At 39.2% G+C, this 23,101-nt stretch overlaps 1 protein-coding gene across 5 annotated transcripts in view; it reads right to left on the reverse strand.

Moving 5' to 3' along the window:
• Positions 1–5,435: 5,435 nt before the first annotated feature.
• ELMOD1 (ELMO domain containing 1) overlaps positions 5,436–23,101 on the reverse strand; it is a 44,065-nt gene continuing 26,399 nt past the window's right edge. For 2 of the 5 annotated variants that reach the window (XM_090133899.1, XM_090133898.1), the window contains exons 5-12: positions 21,906–22,003; positions 18,808–18,937; positions 15,758–15,891; positions 14,461–14,529; positions 14,146–14,169; positions 11,746–11,796; positions 10,394–10,527; positions 5,437–7,908 (exon numbers count right to left, since the gene is read on the reverse strand). In XM_090133899.1, the coding sequence (XP_089990025.1) occupies positions 7,736–7,908; positions 10,394–10,527; positions 11,746–11,796; positions 14,146–14,169; positions 14,461–14,529; positions 15,758–15,891; positions 18,808–18,937; positions 21,906–22,003 (813 nt within the window). In that variant the 3' untranslated portion in view covers positions 5,437–7,735. Of the gene's footprint in view, positions 7,909–10,393; positions 10,528–11,745; positions 11,797–14,145; positions 14,170–14,460; positions 14,530–15,757; positions 15,892–18,807; positions 18,938–21,905; positions 22,004–23,101 lie in introns of all 5 variants that reach the window. The other 3 variants (XM_031606189.2, XM_031606188.2, XM_031606190.2) reach the window with 3 other exon arrangements.

A 23,101-nucleotide genomic window follows, 5' to 3' on the forward strand; every position in this document is an offset into this window, starting at 1 on the left:
CCACAGTGGGGAGAACATGATAGATTGAATGAAAATCTCCCCGTATCGTTACAAACACTTTAAGGGGCACAGCCTCGGTGTGATTGCCATAGTCTGATTTTCACTAGAAACTCAAACATAGATAATAATTTCCACTGTCCCAGCAATCAGCTAGCAGGAAGGGGCTGGAACAAGAGTGCAGACGGGAGAAAGACGGGCTGCTGTCAGAGGAGGCGATTCCTTGCGCTGCTCACCGCAGCCGGCAGCACTGAGCAGCAGCGCCGCCCCACGCTGCGGCCGGTGGCGCTGTCCAGGGTGCTGAAACGACACTGCGCCCGCCTGCGCGGTAGCGCGGCCTTGGATGGATGGAGCAGGTACGGACGCGGGTCACAGAAACAAGTAAAAAGACAAAATTCTTTGAAGGCATTGGCAAGGTGGTTACTTCATTATCGTTAGAAACTGAGAAACGTACCAGATATTAAACAGAAGAAGTTGTGCCCTCTGCCTGGAGGATCTAAATTCTTAATTTGTTGCATTGCTTAATGCTCAGATTTCAAATATTGCAGAATGATGACATAACAACATTAAACAAGGCAAGACAATGTCTTCCATGTGTTATGTATACCGAGTAACATAAATGTCAGCCATGTCAGAGAAGTAGCTGTGAGAGTAGATAAATTAAGATCCCAAAAATCCTTCCCAAATGTTTTACTCACCAACTACAAAACATGATACTTGGCTCTCAAAGGAGGTCCCAGTTACTTACTGTTGTTTTGAAATGGCTTTCTAATGGCTGAAACAGGGAAGGAGAAATTGAGGATTCAGCGCTCTCCCACATTCTAATGGAATAACATTCATTGTTTTCCATTGCAACTCATCTTCCCCTGTGTGATAAATAGATATTGTTTGATGTTTTACTGTGATTCTGCGAAACTGAACTCCTTCTGAAGTGCAAAGCATTACTTGTCCTGGTTGGAATAAGGTTATTTAGAATCAGTGATATAATAGAAGCTTGTTGAGATATGTTATGTGGTCTTATTACAAAAAAAAAAAAAAAAAAAAAAAGGGCATTTTCTAAAACATGATTTTTTTTTTTTTTTTTTTTCCCTGTGGAAATGTTTGTGACAAGTAATTCAATATGAAAAAAAAAATCAGTTGATTACAACTGATTTGATTCTAGGAGCATGAGCTGTTGTATGCTGGAATTAACCTCTGGCAGAATAGAAGACAGATGTAGAAGTCCCAGTGCACATGCAGGTAACACATCATTCCTAGTTTCCATGCGCCTATGGGTATTTCAGACTCCTTTTTTTAGTCAAAAACATGATCTTGTAAAAAAAGAAAGAAAGAAAGAAAGAAAGCTATGTTCTTATCAGCCTCTCCGAATTTTAGGCATTTGACATTATTTTTATAGCGTTAATTGCATTTTCAGTAGCATCACAGATGACCTAACTCAAATGATGTTGGCTGAACTGCCTCCTACCCAAACTCTGGGTACACTGACCCAAAGGCAGTTCTTCTCTGGGAGGAAGGGAGTCTCTAACTCCCATCACTCAAATGTCTGTGAGCTGTCATTGCTATACCTGAAAAATAATGGGATAGTACTATGGTGTAGAAGTTAATTATCATTACGCATGAGGCTCATTGACAGTGATTATACACATCCAAAATAAATTTAAGAGAATCAAAAAAGATACTGCTGCTAGACAGAGTTGTTTAACTTTCATGTATAAGTGCAAATTAAGACTATAGAATAAAACACTGAACTGCCAATATTTATTATTTGCTGTTCAGGCATCTCCAAAATGATTTGAATTGCTGCAGGTTCCCAAATGCACTGCAGAACCTTACTGTAGCTTTTGGATCTCTACTGGAGTTAGAAAAGAGTTTAGTACTCCAAAAGCACTGGTATTTCTACATGATGACAGAGTCGCTGCCTGGTTTTTCAAGTAGTCTCCCAGGATGTGAACGCTTAGTTTAGTTTTTAACACAAAAGCACTCACATCACTGATCAAGGGAGACTTTCTGACCCACTCAGTAGGTAGTTGATGTTCACAGCTTTTTCAGACCTGCCTTTTCATCCAGCAAATGAAAGGAGAACACTCTGCTGAGACTATAACTCATTGCTGAGACCCGGGGCGCCCTATTTTTGCTGTTGCTGATTTTACTGCTTCTGGCCAGATTTGTAAATTTACACTGCACAGCAGGCAGGTACAACTTTAACTGAGGCTGGCCTCAGTCATGAAATAAAATAATGTAGATAAGATCCATTCCTTGAGTCAGAAGAGGCTGATTCTCCATGGAAAGATCCTGTTGAGAGTCAGACTGTGCTTTAGGGGCGGAGCAATCCCATGTACCAAACTAGTAGCAGATCTGGAGAAGACCTGCTTTCCTAATACAGCTGTATGCTCATGCCTCTTTCCCACAGCCCTCATGTAAGAAGCAAAAAAGTTGGGGGCTGCAGCCTTGAGATGGCCAAACTAAGAGCAAACTTCCCATCCTTGGTTCACAGCAGCACCCTGTGAGCTGGCATAATCCAAGGAGGGGGCTTGCTAAATGGGCTGGTGCCTGTACAGACCCCTGCTCCCAGAGTTCTTTTCCTGCTCCTTTTTGGCCCAAGAGGTAAAGGGAGGAACACTCATATCTTCCACAAAATGGCTGTCTGCTGAAAGTATGAAACAGAGGATGAAAGGAAGAGAAGTTGAAGGGTCAGTAGGCCAGACACATGGAAACCAAAGAGAAGTGTATGTACATTGGCTTAAATTCAAACTAATAAACCAATGTGAATGGAAAACTGGGAGAAAGTGAAGAGGCAGATGATGGATGGATTATCACAACTGCCTAAAGCAATATGTGAGACTACCAGAACCAAATCAGCATCCTGGGCACCATCAGAAGAGGGGTGGCCAGCAGTAACAGGGAGGTGATTGTTGCTCTCTACTCTGCGCTCGTGGGGCCCCATCTGAAATACTGTGTCCAGGTCTGGGGCCCCCAATATACAAGAAAACAGAGAGCTGTCCTAATTTAAAGCATGCTACAAAACCATGCTTTGCTGCTCGCTGGTTTGGCATTTCACAATCATCTTTATGTGCCATCTTCGTGGTTTCCCTTGCAATAGGGGAAGGAGTCCATAAGCACACAGCTGTGTCCCATTCTCCAGCTCCTTTTGTTTCACTCTGTGCTGCAGAGCTGCCAGCTGTGCTCATAGCTGCTAACCCAATGCTCTCCTGTCTTGCTCACCTTTGTTTCACACCATAAGCATATTGGGGCACAGAACTCCTTTAGTCACAGGGTTTTACAGTCCTTCAGTACAGTAGAGCACAGGTCTAAAAACACAGCACCACAGAAAATAAATCCTCTGCCATTCCCCGTAGTTCATTATGATCTAAGCTGCTGTACCCAGTTCTTGCTCAGAGGCTTTATAGCTAAATCTCCTTTTCTAATTATAGCTCTATATAGAGAAGAACAGTTTCCTTTACTCGAATAAGTAATGACCTGATTTCTCTGCATGCTGTTCACGGGGGAACATACAAAGCCAATTCTACTATATTTCTACATGATCATGTTGGAAGACTCCTGTCTAATCTTTGGCAAGTCTCATAGAAAACCTGCACTTCTACAAACCAAGGAAAACAATGAATAATTCATTTTCTTATCTTTTTCAGCAAAACATCTATTTTAATAATGCATGTGATTTTTAGCTGCACCACACTATCCGTGCAAATGTACAGAGAAAAGACATTTTGTTTTTCTCAGCATAGCCTGGAAGATTCATTAGTGCAAAATTTCAGCTTATATTGGACAAAAATCCAGGCGAGGAGTGAGAGATGAAAGTCAAACTGGTTGCAAGCTATAGAGAGAATAGGACAGTTATCTGGAAATTAAAGATCATGAGAGCCATTCTCAGAGAACTCTTCCTACAGTGCTCAGATGGTCATATGTTGATCACATCAAGCACATCAAGAGCAACCGTAGGGCAGAGAGAAGTATACATAGAGTTTCCATATATCTCCAAAACATCTGCCAAACAGGTGAAGTTAGCACAGATAAAACTGCATGTAATTACAGTTACAGACTGCAACTGACTCCTACCTCAGTCAGATCTGTCCAGGTGGCAAAGCTGCAGACTGAGGTTCTCTTTAGAGCTCACACAAGAGCAACTCCAATTGGCAATACTCCATTCATGGGATAACCCTGCACTGCTGACTGCACATGTGCACAGATCAAAACCTCAGGTCAATTATGACAGAAATGAACAGGTCAGCAAACAGGATGCTAAAAGCTAACCAGAGTCCATGAAGGGCAGAACTAAGAAGGAACTGGTGATACAACTGTATAAAGGAAACTTTCACTATGCTCCCACCAATTCTTTGGCTCAGTAGCAGCAGACCTCATTCATTAACCCAAGCATCAGCACTCTGTTCATGTACCTCCTGATCCATCTAAAAGCAGTTATTTCAACTAGAACTGTGCTGACAATTCTCTACTTGCAGCAGAGAGCCTCAGCCAGCACTGCCATGTAGAGAACACAGCGCTGGCCATAAAGCAGGTATAGAAGTTTGTAAGTATTACTATTCTATTAATGAAGATTAATTCCCTTTACACCACAGCAAATTTTCCAGTCCAGCTTCAGGAGACAGACGGGAGAAACATTTCTCCAAGAATAATCGCATGAATGGACTTTCTCTGCTGCTATAAATAATGCATAGAGATATGCACAGCCACCAGCATTTGAACAAATACCTTCCAAACGAGATGCTAAGAACCTGGGCAAAAATGGTTCTTCTTTCTCCAGAGGAAGAAAAAAGCCGAAGGAAGGCAGAACAGCATGTGCTCTCCTCCCCGCTGTGACCACGAGCCCTATGAGCAGCCCCTACCTGAGGTCACAGCTGGAGAAGCACGGAGCTTACTAACTACAAATCGGTGCCCACCTACCTTCTCCAAGGAGCCCTGGCACTCACATTAGGTAGGATAAGGCAAAAATCATGGGATAAACCATATACGATGTGGTGTCACCAGTGATGCTATTTTCATCTGCCCACCCAAAGTGAGACATGTTCTGCATGATATTGGTACATTATCTCATCTTGTTATTAAGTGAATGAGCAGCTTAGACTTATCATTTTAAGCCATTTTGCTTGGTACAAACCTGACTGCACTCCCATAGTGCATAGGCAGGTAGGTCAGACAGCTTTGGTCAACGCTGATATAATGACAGCATGGCTCTGCCTTTTTTAATGCGCTCGTGCTGCATGACAAGGCCAATGTAAACAATTTGCCTGGTAAAACTGCCTGAGAAACTTGTTCAAATTACCCAGCATAAATCTTTCCTGTTCTAAATTAGACTCCTGAAATCTGTTCCCTGCAGTGAGCGCAAACACTGTGTGCTTTCTTGAAACAACATTTTAAACTTTTATTTCTTTACCATTTCTTCCAATTTTCTCTCTCAGCAAAAACAGCAATCAGTTCCTCACAGGTCACAATTCAGAGATGTACCAATGGTAGACTAAATTATAACTTCTAAAATAAACATTTTAGTTTCCACTGTAGGTTTTAAGTTTCATCCTGGGGCACTGCCACATTGGCAGTCACAGGGGCACTCGTAACCCCAGGTCTGACAAGGGCACGGAGAGCCAGGATGTCACAGCACACAGCTGATGTAAGAACAGGCAGCAAAATAAGCTCCATAGGCACCAGCATGCAGGGGCTCAACGGGAGAAGGAACTTCACGCATAGCTTCATTAAACCCATCTCCCTGAAAGACAGGAAAGAAATCACCCACAGCAGCTACATTATAGTGACAATCTGACATGGGGCCAGATGACATTTGCTGATTTTATTTGAAGTTGACACTCTGGGACAAGTTGGGGCAGGGCACGGCAACTGAGAAGATCACACCAGTGAGAAGGTGGCACTTCACACCAGCTCCATTAACTCCCATGCAGAAGACTAAAAATAAACCAGTGCAGACTAATTAATGTGTTGCAGAAGGAAGGGGAGTATGAGAGCCAGGGAAGGAAAGAAGGTGAGAGGCTAAGATTTGAAACAATGAAAACTGTTGCAAGAAAACATTAGAGGCTTCAAGAGTCATAAAAAAGTCATCAATATTTGATGCACTCTTATCATAGATTATTTACAAGTTCAACACATTTTTTATTCATTGTATTTTCATTCAAAATATGCAATAACTAATATCTCCAGCACTGTATTTCTGAAGTCATCAGAGAACACTAGTTATTGCAACACCTACTGAATTCTGTTGATCACCTCTGCAAAGAATGCAAATTCTTAGCCCTGCAGAGAAGTCCCGATTCCCACCTCACATTTCAGCTAAGAAATGGGAGCTTAAATACAAAGCTTATTTATTTCGTGATGCCTAACACCATAACTAGAAATGCTATAACAAACTGAATCCTTCACAACAGAACTAGAAATGCTGTAACAAACCTGATCCAGGTAAATTTATATCACTCTTCAGACTAAGAAAATACCACAGAGTTGTCATAGCCCTTCTACCCATTACTCCATATCTGCAAAATAAAACCCATAGCACTTCCATTTAGAATGACATATGATTTATTCATATAATTCACAAGTAGTTGGACACTACTGCAAGTTTAATCTCCATATGCAAGTGATTTACACAAACATAATACTAAAATTGCTTGCTTAGAAGGTAAAAAATACCATGGTTATGAAATGCCATGGTAGATGCTGTTCAATATGCTACACATTCTTAGTGTCAGACACTTTCACTCATTTCTGATTTTAGAAAAAATGCAGTTTGCCATTTCTTGTTTTTTAAGTAGTCTGGGAAACTCAGGTGGGTTTTCTCTAAACCTTCGAGTCAATTAATTTTCCCAGTCCTTATGAACTGAATTGACAACCAAAGCTACAGTTTGAGTAGTTCAAAAAAATATATTGATTTCTGCTCCTCTGAATTCACCAAGCACAACGTAATCAAATCACATCACCTTCCAACATGTGACAAAATACCACGCCCTGTACAGCCCAAAAGAACGTGCAGGAATTTAAACTGTGCTTCAGCATGGTGGTGTTGGTGCTGACAATCCGACAGTACATTTTTTGGCCCCTACCAGTATCCAGTAGTTATGAGTGATTGCACTTCACCGGGAATACATTAGCATCACCAGATCATTTGGTATTCATGCAGCTGTGGAGCCTGATTGTAATTCTGCATAAACTTCTTACTGAAACTTGTATCTAGTAAGCCTCATTAATTCTGCATTAAGCATATATGGCTGCATGGAGAAAATTGGACTTTAATGTGTTTGTCTACATCAGATTAAGTTACACATATTATCTCCTAGACGAGGTCCAAACATATATTTTGCTTGAAATGCCAGTAGTTATCTTAAAACATACCAAGAAGTTAAAAAGCTTTCACAATACAAGATCCAGCCACATATTCCACATATACAAAACACAGCTAGAGAAATACAATTCAATTTTTTGATGCTGAATTATGAGAAAAGTCTAAAAAAATAGAAAAACTCTGATACCCAGACATCAGTTCAGAATGTAACACTGCATAATGCCGCAATATGAGCACCCATTTAAAATGAGAAATCCCCCAAGAGAAGTATAAGGGGATCTGGTACTTGTGACAAAAATAGATGAATACTGCACCAAATACATGCATACAATTGCCATGGTCATTCAGTATGCTAGTGATGGTCTAAACAGTGATCTAACACAAGAGTGAGAGTGTTTCCAAATAAAATCACGTGAACAACTACATATTGATTAAACTTTCTGATGCAGCAAAGTGAGGGCACAGAGCCATCTCAGGGTTCTGGAGCTGTTTCAAGATTCTCTTGTGAAATTTCTCTCTGACGCGGTTGAACTCCATTATATCCAGTGGATCCTCTTCAATCCAAAATTTGTGGAATTCATGCATTAAGTAGCCTGCAAAAGAATAATTTAAAAAAAATATAGGAGAAATGCAGTATTTTAAATCACATGAAATTAAAAGAGAACTGGCGATTCATAATTATGATGTGCACAATGAATTCTGATCACCAAGGCCTGGCACTTCACAGAACGATGCAGGGATAAGATAAGTCCCTCTGTAAGACTGCTGCAACATAAGGCACATACATGACTTATGGCTTGTCAAACTAAAAGAACTGGCAGAGTTTGCTGCCATGGCACTGGCACTACACATGCTGGACACTTAATGTAACAGCTGGAAATTCATTTCAGGAAAACATCTGATCCCATGCTTAGCAAGGCTATTTGATGTAAGAATATTCCTCCTTAATTTCAGGAAGATTTTTTAGAAAGCTGACTTAGAAGCAAGTTCAAAGTTTGATGAACATTGGCAGAACTTCCAATAGTTAAAAGAACTCATTAAGCATCTTGAATATATATGGATGATGAGCTGTTAACTTCATTCAACCATGTTAAGTAACACAAAATAAAACATTAAACTAATGAGTAGGGGAAGATGTTAATGATTACATTCTTGGTTCTGTGATTATATTAGCCATCAAGGATATGTAATCTCTCATTCAAATAAAGTGAAACATGCAGGTTATATGTGTCCAGGAAGTCATGTCATTTGTTGCACAAGTGGTTTAGTTGCTTTTATCCAGTTCTTTCTATTGCCTTACAATCAGCCACAAATACACATACATATTTCTAACTTAAATTTCACTGTATGTTTGCAAAGTTTCTCATTATGAATTTGAGAAACTCCATTCAAAAGGCATCTTAAACACATAGAATCATAATGTTGGAAAAAACCTCTAAGATCATCTGACAACTCATTACCTCCATTCCCACATCTTTGGCATCTATATATTTCAACAGCCAGAGGCTTTCATTCCAACAGGTGATTCTTTCAAAGAAAAGCTCAGTTAAAACCCCTTAAAAAAAAAATCAGTATATAAAAATGTAAAACATTAGATCTTCATCTCCCAAACTCTCCATTTCCAAAAGGTACCTTCTATACTTCAGCTGACCATGCTGCTGAGCTATACAGTTCTGTGCATTGCTTATACTTTACTGCCCAGATGCTTGTTTTATCCTACTTAATCCATGTGCATGAGCTGCAGGAAGAGCTGCCAAAAGCAGATGTCCCTGTGGTGCTGCTGTGATGGAATGGCAATGCTGGGGATCAGACCTATGCCTGGCCAGCAGATCAGTCCTACCTTCAGCCAAGACTTTGATACTAACAGCAAGACACACTAGTAGTAGTAAAAAAAGTTCTATTATGTTCAATGAAGTGGTGGCATGGGGAAGAAAACAAAGAAATAAATGCAAAAAAACCAACACAGAACTATATATGTGATCTGAAGATACAGGATTCAAACCAATTATACTAGACACATCCATTCACAAGGCTATGGGCAGGTTAGGGACTTGAAGAGAGAAACTATCCCAATGGAAGACAAAAAAAGATCTGAAGGTGCACAAGTGGATATTTAGGTACTTGTCTGTTCTTTATTTATCATGCTGACCATCACCAAAGACTGAAGTGTAACAACTAAACTGCCCAAGTTCCTACCAGCCAGCGTGCTTAGGGCAGTAACCCAGAAACCATCACAGAAGAGTATCCCTGCTACAGTACCTGCCTATGTACGATTTTGGATGAGCGAGGTTTACTAAATAGCAACCTTGAATGCCTATATTATTTAATAAAAGATGCACAGTCACTAATATTTACTAGTTATCTAGTTAAGCAATGAATATCATAGCAGGAAAACAAAACAAAATCTGCTATGAAGTCAACTTGCAAAGCTGCTCTTTTTTTTAATTTTTTTTTTTTTTTTTAATTTTTGTTGTTGGTTTCTGTTGCTTTTTTCCTGAATAAATAGGGAAACCAGCACACCTTGTCTTCTTGATATTAGTTCCTTGACTACACTTTGAAAAACATTAGGAATGTGGTGCTTGCTGTTGCACCCTTCTGGCAAAGATGCACAATAGGGCTGTGCTATAGAAGGAATGCTTGAATACAAGGGAGAAGGCTGGAAAAAACAATCCTCAGGATGGACAAGTCTTCTGAAGGGTGCAGGGAAACATTTGTATGTAAATGAAGATATCTAAGATGGATTAATGGGGAAAGTATCTTTAGAAGCTCCTTAAAAGCTTAAGCTCTTTCTTCTTATTATATTTAAAATCAATTTAAGCAGGTAGGAAGGTCACCAGTTCAAGCACTTTTAAAATTTATTTATTTATATTTTTTGTGCTTTGTTTCACTCCTTGTTTTGGTGGTGGATGTGTTGCAACTAAGTACTGGCTCACAAAGATGGGACAGCAAGACCAGCATGACAGTATCTGTACTGTGTCAGCAGATTTACCATACTCTGCTACCTGCAAAGGTAGATAAAATAACTACTAGGAACACGGATCAAGTAGCCGTCCCCCCACTGCAAGTTTCCCCACTTACAGAAGGTCTGCTGAAAGTGAGTGAGTGTTGGTGCCTCTGGAGCAACGTTGTAGAAATGGGTCTTCAGAGCTCCGCTCACAAGCAGGTTATACGCAAGGTCTGTTATGTTAATGCCCACAATAGCAAACGAGTAGCTGTAAAAATAATCAAGTATTTGTTGAGAGCTTGTTTTCTTTCCACAGGCTGTAAGAAGCTCTGACACTGACTCTGCAGATGGTGTGATAAAGTGTATTAATCCTCTACCTCATCAGCTTCCAGCTGAGGTGAAAAACTGGAAAAAACATTTATCCTATCTATTTTGTACCCTCTAATGGCAGTGTTTCCTTAGTGAAACATAAAGTCACAGTGAAAACAGGAGTTTCACCACTGTGCCAGCATTTTCAGTGGAGCAGCACATATTAATTCCTGTGGAATACATAAACAACCCAGGAGTCCCTGATCTTGCTTCTGACATGGGGTAAGCACTCCACATGGTGGCTGTGCCTGCAAGGTGACCTAAATTCACTATTTTAACCTCTTGGCCCAACTGTAAACCCACAGTTGGGAACATCAGGGTTAGACAATTGGTTTTATAATGATACTCATAAGGCTAAAAAGCCCATGGGAGAAACCCAGGTGATCCATTCCCATTTCTTCCCAACAGAGAACTAGATACACAGGCAAAATCCTAAATCGGGGCATGATGGGAAGAGAATTAAAATATCTGACCTATGAAGCAAAACTGTGTCCTGCTAAGAGATCAACAAGGAAAGTATATTTACAAATTAGCAATTTTTTTTTTCATTTGTAAACCTGCTGTCTAAAGAACTCAATATTTTTGGCAATGATCATTTTCCAAAAAAAGAAAGCAAAGGAAACTTGTTTAGTTTTCTATGTTCCAGGAGTAAAAAAAATAAATCTCTAAGTTAGCTGCAATGTAAGGCCTAATGGCAAATTTCACAGAACAGTGAAATACAGGCATTAAAATAAAGTATTATAGATTCTCAGATACACTCGTAATTATACTTTCTTGAAAGCAGATTAGAACCTGTCTCTGACAGAGAGGAGAGAGACGTGATCATATTATGTACTAAGAAGAATTAAACAGCCATTAATAACTGCACGATTCATAGCATGCAGAAAAAGCTGTTTCTTTGCAACAAGATTTTGCCCACACCTAATTTGTACTTCAAAGTAGGTTTATCCAGTAATCTTTGATCAAAATCAAGATGTGGTTAAGACAGTGCATACTAGCATGTGTGCTAGAAATTCTGTAAAGAAATAGCCCAGACAACTTCCTGTTTCCTTCAGATACACAGCATCAGTGTTAACAGTTTAAAGTTGCCACACACACAGAAGACTTTTAAACTTACCCAATTGCCTTGTCAAACTTTTTCTTCTCCCATTCAACTTTGCTGAACTGGCTGGAAAAAATAAAATAAAACCCAGATATTACCAGGAAGTGCTAGTAGACAAATATTCCCTTTCCATTTATTTGCTATTGTAACATTAAACAAACACAGTCTGTATTTTACTCCTGTAGATACTGCTAATTTAACTCCATTTCTGACTGAATGGATTGGTACAGGGAAACATTGAAATGGGTAGCTTGCTTTGTGGCATCACTGATATCCTTTGTCATCATTACAAAGTATGTGACAGCAACACCTCCCTTAGTAAAAGCCAATTATTTTCTATACTGACCACAGAGATGACCCACAACAATTAAATCTACGCAAAAGTAAAAAAAAAAAAAATAAGAAGAAAATGAGTTGACTTTAGCTTTACATATTGTAAAAGATGTACATGATGATCATCACAGGAGAAGTGATCCACTTGGAGGCAAACAAAAACTTTCTATTGGAAGAATGTTTCTCACGTCCATCCAAGCTGGAAGCCACTCAGCAGCCAAATGCAAGGGGCTGTGTTTCTTGTTATTTAATGCAATAGTTAGGGAACCACTTTTAATTAAATTTATTTTAAACAAAGCTACATGATGCAGCTACCAAGAGTTGACGTTTTACTCACCAGGCTTTTCCTGTATCTATATAATAAGTTGAGCAGAAACCAGCATGTTTATCACAGCTACAAGCAGGAGAGAGACTGACCCTCACCAGCAGATTAAGATTTAGAGTCTGGAGGGAGTCTGGGCATAGTAAAGTAACACAGATCTTCCAGGCTTTAGACTGCACATTATAGATAACTATGTGAAAGTGCCATTCTTGGACTATACTTGAACTACAGTAAGTTTATATTACACAAAACTAAAAACAATACCCTGGACTTCACTCAAGTATAGCGTTTAAGAGCTATTTCCTTTAAGTATTAAAGATTCAGAGAAGTTCACACCCATCCTGATCTGTTACCAAGTGATGTAAGTGGGAACAAAACTTTGCATCCTAAGTGGCTTGGTGCATAAGTACACACCAATGTATACTTACTCTCAACAAATGTAGTCATTTTTGTAGGTTGTGGCATAACAGTAAAAAACCCCAAGCAAACATTTAACAAAGGCAGCACACTTAGGATGTGCACAAGCAGTGCAGTTCAACAAAAATAGAAACTACATTGATCATTATCACGTCAGAAATCAGCACTGCTGCTAAGCAACCACACCAGGAAAACACCACAGGCACCATGAGCTGCATCCATCTTCTAATGAGTGCTCTTTCAAGGGATAAAAACTGCACATGCTCACACAGCACTGCAAGACTTGGCAATCACAATGTAAATGGAGAACACAGGATTTCCAGCCCAGCACTGAACACTCATCACTTATGGAGCATTGTTCTATTTCCAATGTAAGTCTTGTGTTTAGTTAAACAAAAATTTGGCTATTTTCTATGATGCTGTTTAAGCATCATGACAATCCCTGTTCATCAGCACACATTAACAAAGCATCCATGCACAGCACAATACATAAAGGGCAGACCAAATCTGGGGGGTGCTTATAGTGAGAGAGTGAATGCCAATATATAAAAAGAAGCCCCAGACAAACTGAATGTGAGGATTTAAATCAAAGCTTAGAGTCTATTGTGCTTCCATTCCATATGACCCTACAAGTGCTTTTTGTCACAGTTTACCATTAGGGACTTCACTACAAAATACTGAGTTAGAAAGTTTCACAAGATTCACACGTGCACCTGATATAGGGGTATCTAACACTACTGGTTACAGGTAGAAGGAAAAAAAGTATTCTGAGACAACTGATTTCTGTTGCACTGGCTAAGAGACATCCATTCCCCTAGTCCTGATAGAATAAATCTTACTCACAGTACAAACTTTTTGTCATCTGAAGGCACCTCATCTCTCAGAAGTCAGGACATTGAAGTAGGCAGCTTAGAGCAATCACTACGTAAGGTAGTCAAAGTATGTGAATATAAGTAAGGGGAGAATGTAATGAGTTTTTGATTGCCAAGTCAGTCACAGCTGGTATGAGCACATTTGGACTGCCTACAATTTCCTACCCCCCTTAGTACTTTAAATTCACCTAAAATTTGTTGGTGAAATTTGGTACTAAATGTGTCTAAAACAGAGTTCTCCAGCTACATCAAGAAAGGTTGGTTTTGTTCTTTATATATTAGCATGCTCAGAGGGTCCCAGTGTTGCACAGTCATATAAATGAGTTAACACTGTGGCGTTTGGAGAAAGGGAATGGGGTTCTCTTGGTTTTGTAAGAAAGGTTTTCAGTTTATAACACACTGCAGTGGAGTATGGTTTGATCTTATTTACATGTAGTCTCATAAAACTAAAGAGAAAAGAAAAAAAAATACCTTATTTCCTTCTTAGTGACTTCCCTTCATTATGAAAAGACAAAACAAACAAACAAAAAAAAAAAACAAAGGTAAATAAAAATGTAAAACCACTTGAAATTAGAAATTAAGTGAAAACATTTAACAGTAGGTTTCACTATTTTGAAGATTTCAGTAAACAAGTGTGTCTCTTGAATTTGATCAGCTTTCAGGATCAGCACTTGAAAACAGATAGCACGTGCCAATACCCCACCAAGGGAACACACAGCACCCTTCCCAGGCTAATAGCCAGCACGATATTCTCTCAAGTTACTCTTTGCTTGCCTCATGCATTACCTGTATTTAGGGTGAAGAGAATCAGAAAGAACTTGTTGGGCTACCTCAGTGTCCCATTCGGCAAAATACCTGCAGAGGTATATGTTTAGGGTAAATTGTTAACAAAAACAGCAAAAGAAATCTTAGGAATCTAGCTATCCACACACACCAGCCCCAGCCCTTTTAAGTGTCACTACATGCATTATACAGTATGAGTAGCATCTAACATCTGGAATTCATTAAACTCAGATCCACAAAAAGAAAGATAAAAGCAGGCTCAAATGACAAGTGCAATTCCATGAGCTGCTGGTGAGCATGGGTTAGCAGACTCCTCTTTCTGCCTGCCCTACATAAGATCTGTTGCTTACTGCTAGCATACATCGGCTGCTGAGCTCAAGATAGAGCAGATCAGACTTCTTAATCCGGTAGATTCATTAAGTGAGGTAAAAGTCATCACAGGAGGCTATGAAATTAAAGACGTGGGAGGGATTTCTATCCAGTGGGAGCTCAAATCCAGATTCAAGAGTTCATATCCTTCACTGATCTTGGACAGAGAATGACATAACAAGTTGGTGATTCTTTCTGTCTTTCACTGTGTAAAAGCAGGAAGTATTTTTTTTTTTTCCCTCTAATAGGGAGGGGTTAAATCACTTGCTAAAATTAAGTTATGTAGCTACCTGCAGCAGATACACTGGCTGAAGGAAATAACAGAACCTGACTGATTCCTAAATTGCCGGCCCCAGATGTTAGCAAACATCTGACCTGCACAAGGCAGAAGGAAATAGTTGTGTAAATTTGTTGTTTGATTTTGGGTACAGAAAGAAATTGAAGTAGTAGTTCTACAGTAGTCTACCATCAGTGGTTACATTTCAAGTGTTTTACCTAGGAATTCAGCATGGAATTCCAAAACAAGAAAGCTGAGCAGTAACATAACCCTCTTATCCACCCCCTTCCAGGTCATTTTGCCTAAAGAGATGTAGATATTGTTAAAAACATACTTTACAGTTACTCTCTTGTGGGAAGAGAGTGTTAACTTACTGTTTCACAGATAAACTAAAAAAGGGTTTAAAAATATATATATAGGTCTTGGCAAATGGTGTTACCTTGTTGAATGAGGAATACTGTAAGAAAGGAGAGCTATTCAAGAAGAGAAACTTCTCTCCCTAAAAACTGAGACAGAAAATATCCTTTCAAGTTTCTGTATGGAATCCCTAATGCTTTTAGAAGTTATTTCTTCAGACTTGCTAAAAAGTCAGCACATAATGCTGCTTGTCACAGCTTCTGACACACAAATATATCTATAAAGGAGCATACTTACACCAAGTTATATAAGCCCAGGAGACCCATCCCTCTAAAGTCTGTTTTAGGATCATCACCTTGGAAACCAATTTCACACCACTGCTTCGAAATCCGAGCTTTCAGTGGTGAATTGGGCTTCAAGCATTTCCATAACTAGAAAGATCACAGGTAGAATATAATTACACCTCCACACATAAGTATGACTTTTTATGCTCTTAAAAGCAAGGTGAGTTTTCACATAATTGTACTGCCATTCCAGCAACCAGAGCATAAGATCAAATGAAATTTCTGGGTATGAAGAGAGCCAGGGGAAAAAAAGATAAATAAACAAAATCTCCAATAGCTCTCAAATACTGTGGCTGTTTCAGCCCTACAAAGACCTTCTGACCTGAACATCTCACGCAAGGGCTTGTTTTGTTCATGCTTTGTGCTTCAAACTAGAGCCTGTCTCCCTAAGCATCAAGATGGGAATGGGCTGGAACCTGGCTGTAAATCATTGGCAGAGAGGCAAGCAATCAGCCCTCTGGTCCCTGAGGCTCTGCAGCAATCTTATCCCCAGTGTCTTTTGCAAGTCTCCAAAAGGGTTATAAATCAAGAGTGCTGACTTGGCTACTACAGTGTTAAAGAGCAGATCAGAAAATATAAAAACAAAAATCCATATAAGAATAGCACATTCCACCTTCAAATTTAACTGAGGAGTGAATCATTCATTGATCTCACATAAAAATTAAATTACAAAAAAGCAAGAAAATGATTTAAGAAGTCAGATCCTCAGCTGGAAAAAAACCACTTAGCTGCACTGGCCCAGTGTCTTTAGTACTTAAATATCATGTTGCTAGGCACCTAAAAGCAGCCTAAATAGACCTGCCTGACAAATGCATAACTTTCTGCACATCTTATGTGCTGTATCACAAATCTATGCTTTCAAAAGTGTGTTGAGAAATCAAGTGTTCCCCAAAACCCATAGCTGATAGGGCCTCAAGACACAGTCAGATGAAGCCTCTCCAAGAAAAAGAGCAGTATGCACATTTCCACATAATCCACTCTGAATCTGTATTAATTTTAACAATTCAAACTGAATTTTAAATTAAATACCTTTAGAAGATTAAAACTTCTAATGATTTTAGTTTGCAATGACTATATAAAGCATCAAGTGTTGTTTATATCATATTTGACATCTTCCTTGTTCACTGCCTGACACTTCACTCACTGACACTAAATGTAGTATTATTTATTAGTTCAATCACATTAACTTAATTTTCCTCTCATTCATAAATTGCCCTCTTGGTAAGCATGAATAAATAATAGACATTAGGATCTCAAGTTACCCACTGCAGAGATCACTCAGCAGAATACCTAGAAGCAATGAAAACCAACTGGCTTATTCTTCCCCAGTGTGAGCTGAAAGCTGAATTAAACCCTTGGCCATATTTTTGTTTGACATGACAATTCACAAAAGCAAAAAGCCTGCTGTAAACAAGTGCTATTGCACAGGTTACACTGGAGATGTGGAGTTACTGATACTTTTTTCAACACCTAGAATTTTACAGTGTAAGGTATACTGTTTAGCTTCCCCTCCACCACCAAATGCTCAGGTTCCATTATGCTTTTATTCTGTTTTTAATGCTATGTGACTACACATTACAGCTGCCATTTTCATAAACATCTAAGAAACAGGTCCCCAAAGACCAGGTGCCCAGGAAAAAAGAACCAGTTCCCAGTGCTCCTCACCTGTGATCCCCTCATACCCTACTTCTTACTCTCCAAGCAATGTAGATGCACAACAAATTTAAGAATGCTTTCTTGGAGCCAAAGACCTTCACATTAGACCTTTAGCCAGGAACCTGGTATTATCGAAGACGAAGATTGTAGGTTGACACCAGGATCTCCAATCTCCCATACGTGAGCTTCCTCACTGATAAGTCTGTGTGGCCTTCCAATTAAAGTCCTCTCCAGCCCCAGAAAATTACACTTTTGATTGCACAGCAGCAGAAGTCTATCTGCCCTATTCAGCCTTGTGGCTAAACGAAGTTCTAGATAGACTCCTTCCAGGCCAGACTTCCATGTCCCAGCAAGGAGCTAACCCTTAAAAATAGCTTTTCAGACACCTACAGGAACTCTATGACCATTTGAGAAGTATGTAGGATGCCCAGTGAGATTTTCTGAAAGTATCTGGAAGTCCAAGTCAGTAAAATGACATTTCCAGAAGTTTTCACTATAACTTGTATAAGCCACTAGATGACAAATTGTAGTATGAAAGACAATAGCATCATCACATGTTGCCAAAAACAAAAAGTTGAGTGGGAGCAGAACCAAAAGTAACTTGTCTCAAGTTTCCATTATTTTTGTTTAAATAACAAAACCATACTACCTTATGTCTTTTTTTTTAAAACCTCTGAAAATTATCTCCTTGGTTGCTTTACAATCTAAGAGGTCTATAGCTGTCTCCCTGCTTACAGTTTCAAGATCACCTTCCTCAAAACACATTTATTTTCATGCAATGTTTTCTTTAAATCACGAATTAAAATTCCAGTGGGATAGCTTTCATAACTGTTCATTTATTATACTGAAGAACGGTCTATTTTCTATTTCTATTGGTAAATAACAATTTATCAACACATTTGGTATCTCCAAGACACAAGTGTTATCTTCAAGAATTCAGGAAGCCAAGGAGAAGAACTGTTTATTCTAGTTATGAGAGGTAAAAATATCCTTCTCATCTTGAAGAAAGTTGTATGTAAGTAGGACATACTGCTGTTTTTCTAGAACTTACAGCACAGAGCTGTTATCTGCAGTAAGAGCTGCATATTCATTACCTTGATGTAATCCAGCCAACTGACATGCATTCATCAACAAGGAATAAGCTGCTCGCTTGGAAGATGTTATACCCAGACTATGTTTTGTATGTATAGGTGTTACAGAATGTGCTACACCCAGTATGCGCTGTAGACTAATCTTGAAGCAGTACATAATGGAGGAAGGTGATAAAAACATCAAGAGGTTTATAGACCAGCCCTTTGGGGGTGGGATGAATAAAGGATGCTCAATCAGTGTCTCTTAAGTACCTACCTTCAAAAGCATTTCCTCATGTTGCAGATTCTCTGAATCGTACGGCTCTCGGCGCAGCTTTTCAACCTCTACAATCAGATTTCTGTACCCAACAATCTGCAGCAGGCAGGCTTGAAGAGATACTCCCAGCCTGAGGGTGGAAGGAGACACAATTCAGTTCACTCGTGTCACAGCACTACAGCATACATACCTGTTTAATGCATGCGTAATACTACATCAACAAATTAATAATCCAATGCTTTAATTACTGCGGGAGATTTGCAAGAGATGAATATTACATTAAACAAGGTTTTATAAAATGCATAGTCTTACTTTGCACACTGCTTTGATTTAAAAAAATAACGATTGACTTTTAAACTGAAATGGTGAATTTTCACATACAAAAGTCTCATTCTAACAATACACAGCAGCTTTCAACATCTGTTATAAGCACATCACTGAATCTTTCCCCTCGTTCAAATGGCAGCTTCCCAAACCATGCCCCGAGACCAGGGAAGTGAATTTAAAATGGACAGGGGGGAAACTCAGCAAAAAGCTAAAAATAAGCATTTTATTTCCACGTCACAAGAGCCCACATAAAGAAGCTAAAAACCTGAAGTAACAATTGAAAGATCTGCCTGTAGGCAGATGTTTTTTTTCTTTTTGTCTGCTGTTAAGAGTCACACTAATGGCTCTTTTTTTTTAATTTTTGTAATGTTCATCAACTTGATGCATCATAAAGACTAAAAAAAGAAAGAACCCACCATGACTCCTAAGGCTTCAAATTACAATTTACCTAGTTTTAGGCTAAGATTTTACTGTAAAATACAAATTATGTAGTATACCACAGCCATTATAAGAATATTCAATCACGTACAGGAATTTTTTTTGTTAGTAGAATTGGGCTGCACTGATGATAGATATGTATTAAGCTGTACAGGTTCTTCATTTGTCCTGTTTGGTGCGCTGAAACATTCTGTTTATTCCTTAATACTATTAAGAGTTCTGAGCAGAAGGATTTTCACTGCTTATCTTTTGAGATTAATACACAGAATAAGGGATGTCATCATTAGGCCATTTCTCCTGCTGCAACTGCATGCTGTTTGTGTCTGTAACCCGTTTGGAATAATCTAAGCAGCACTTCCCCCCTTTGATGCTTGGTTTTCACATGCTTCACTTGCTATTCCCTACCATTTTGTAGAAAGGCTGCATTTCAAAGAAAGATAAAAAGCCTGATAGAATTGCCAGAGAGCATTGCTAAGCCACAGCCACTGTGTTTTTAACTTCAAAATAACCAAACAGCATGGACTGCCACCTGGTTACTCAGCTAACTTGCTCCCACCACTAAATATATATACATGCTTATTTCAAAGGTATTGGTAAATGGGACCACCTCCTTCTCAGATCACAGCCGCCCATGGCTTCAAGAACAGCTCAGTGCAAACATTCCTGGGATGGTAGCTCTGCTCTGCAAAAATGCTACATGAACAAAAATGACTGTACACAGATTTACAGAAACACGTCCCCTCGTCCTTACCCGAGGAGATGTTATGTCTCTGCCATGCAAGGGAAGGTCAGAGCTTCTGAACAAGACAGTTTGGAGGCAGGTTTTGTGATATTTGAGAATAGGCAAACCAATGGATTTTCCTTAATCTGCCTAAAGACATCCCTGACCTGCTCCTGCTGAAATTTCTCCAGAAGAGTTTAATATAACCTAAGTGTGTCACATATGAAAATTCACTCCAGATTATTAAAGTTTAGCTAAATTAATGAACATTAAGGAGCAATTTAGTGGCAGGGTTTGCTTCACTGAACGTGGCACCACCTAACACACCCCAGACCAATATTCCTCACTGCTTGGAAAGGGTTAAAGCAAATTAAAGGAGGATGCCAGGGAAGGGAGCACAGGTGTGAATGACTCAGCCCTATACAACGCTAAATGCACGGTTTCTAGCTTAAAAACAATTCAGCATTTGTTCTATGCTAAGCATATGAACAATACCTCGATTAAATTAAAAATATTAAGGTTTTCTTTCCCATATATTAGGACCAAATCATTCAAATGTAGTCAGGGACCTGAACAAGTACAAGACATTTAAACCCTTTTTCCCCTTCTCTTCTAGAAGACAACATCTCCTCAGAAGCCAAAGGCAATGCCACAGGGATAGACAGATGATCTCGGGTGTCACATGAAATACTATTTTAAATAATTCCATGTGTCTTGGCATTATTCCACCCTGTTACTCAAGGGTGCAATAATGGAAAGAGAATACTTCAATTAGCCCAATTGCTAATGCTATGGTTAACCAAGTCCACAGGTCAGGCTCTGAGCTGTGCACATTTGCATTTCCATGTAGGTTTTCCTTGGGTGTTACCGTCAATAATTTTTCACTGCTGTTTTTTCTGAATTTCAGCTATCAGTGTTCTGTGAAACACTGAAACATTGGAGCTGTGGCACCCTTCTCCTTTTCCCACTTAAGCATAGAGTATTTGTGACAATACCACTACTTTGTAAGCCAAGCTATGGAATTACCAGATGCAAAAAATCCCAAAGGCTTGGACAAATGGTGATCAACTCCCTAAAATATTGTGAGATAGAACCGGAAATTTCAGCAGTCAATCTGGGACAGCAAGGGTTAGCCAGACATTATTGGTTCCAACCAACAGCATAAAAAAAAAAGTGTGTACTGTTAAAGATTGTGTTTGAATAACTCAAAGCAGTTTTAAAAAAAACAGAAATGATATTCTGGATTACTGGTTATGATAGACCAATTTCTTCCCTACAGCCTTGCTAAGAAGCCATCACTGTTATTTCCATGACCACCTGCATTGGCAGTATTTTATACCTGGGGAAGTGGCCCCCCATAAATCAATATATCAACAATATACTAAGACAATATGATTCAGGAAGCAGATACTCAGGACTTTCCTATTACAGTCCCCATAAAAGGGTATTCATTTTTTCATTGGTTTTTGGACAACAAAGCTTTACACCGAAAACAAAATTTATCTTCAAGTTGTGTCCCAAAATAGCTAGGAAGAACTAGTTCTCTATGGACCTGGGTACTGAAAAGAAATCAATAATTCCCATTTGTTTCATAAGAAAGTCATGAACTTACTGTGGATTTATATCTGGATTAATCTTTTTCAGCTCCATGATGTCATCTATAGTTTTTTCAATAGCATCAGGGTGAACACTTACTGAAGTTTGCAGCCGCTAAAAAGAGGTTTTAAGGATATATATTGAACAATAGCTTCCACAGGAATCAATATGTTAACAGTGGTAAACTTGATACCCAACAGCTAGAGATTAACAGCCCAGAAGGGTCAACTCTACACACACACACACATGCACACACACTTTCTAGCCCTATTGACTACATGCAGAGCGCTGTCCTCACAAGTCAATTGTCCATGCCCATGCAGCCAGCCTAGTACATGTCTGCAGGAGATGTAAGTGAAGACAATTTGCACGGAATCTCCCAGCTGAGCAGCAGCTTCAGACCACCAACCCAACTACACTGCCTTCATTTAGTAACAAAATATATTTTTCAATCCTCTTGCTTTGCGGCAATTTCACTGCCTTGCAGATGCCTCGTGAAGTTCTGTATTTCAAAAAAATGATCAAACCTTCCAAAAATTGAGAGCTTGAAATTTGTGGTGCTCTGTCTCAAAATTACACAATTAGAATTGCTTAGATGCAGTCTTATATAAGACTCTGCCTTTCTGATTAGGCAAATATACTTTTAGCACAACTATGGCCAATGTGACACTGTTTTTGCTAACACTGAGGTAATCTTCTTACCAACACTGGTTCTCAACATGTAGGAGAAATAAATGGTTGAGTGAACTTAATGCACATACAAATGCTTTGTTTCAGATTAGTGAGAAGCATGACCACTGCTATAGCGAAAGAACGAAGTGGAAGAGTCTTTCCCATCAGTGTATTTAAAAAGAATGAACAAAGTTTTCATGACTATCTTGGCACCGCTGCCTTCAACTTCTCTTACTCCTGCTTTAATGGCAAAGAAACTGAGGCATAAAGCATGTAAGTAACTGACTGCAGATTACATAAACTCTAGGAGAGGATGAACTTATAAGAAAGAGTGGGACCAACTTTTTACACGAGCAGATAGTGATAAGACATAGGGAAATGGTTTTAAACTAAAAGAGGGGAAATTTAGATTAGATGTCAGGAAGAAAATCTTAATTCAGAGGGTGGTGAGGCAGCAGCACAGGCTGCCCAGAGAGCTGTGGATGCCCCATCCCTGGAGGCATTCAATGCCAGGTTGGATGGGGCCCTCAGCTGGTGGGT

This window comes from Phasianus colchicus, chromosome 1 (genome assembly GCF_987193195.1).
Source record: "Phasianus colchicus chromosome 1, bPhaCol1.hap1.1, whole genome shotgun sequence".
In the NCBI taxonomy this organism is placed as follows: Eukaryota; Metazoa; Chordata; class Aves; order Galliformes; family Phasianidae; genus Phasianus; species Phasianus colchicus.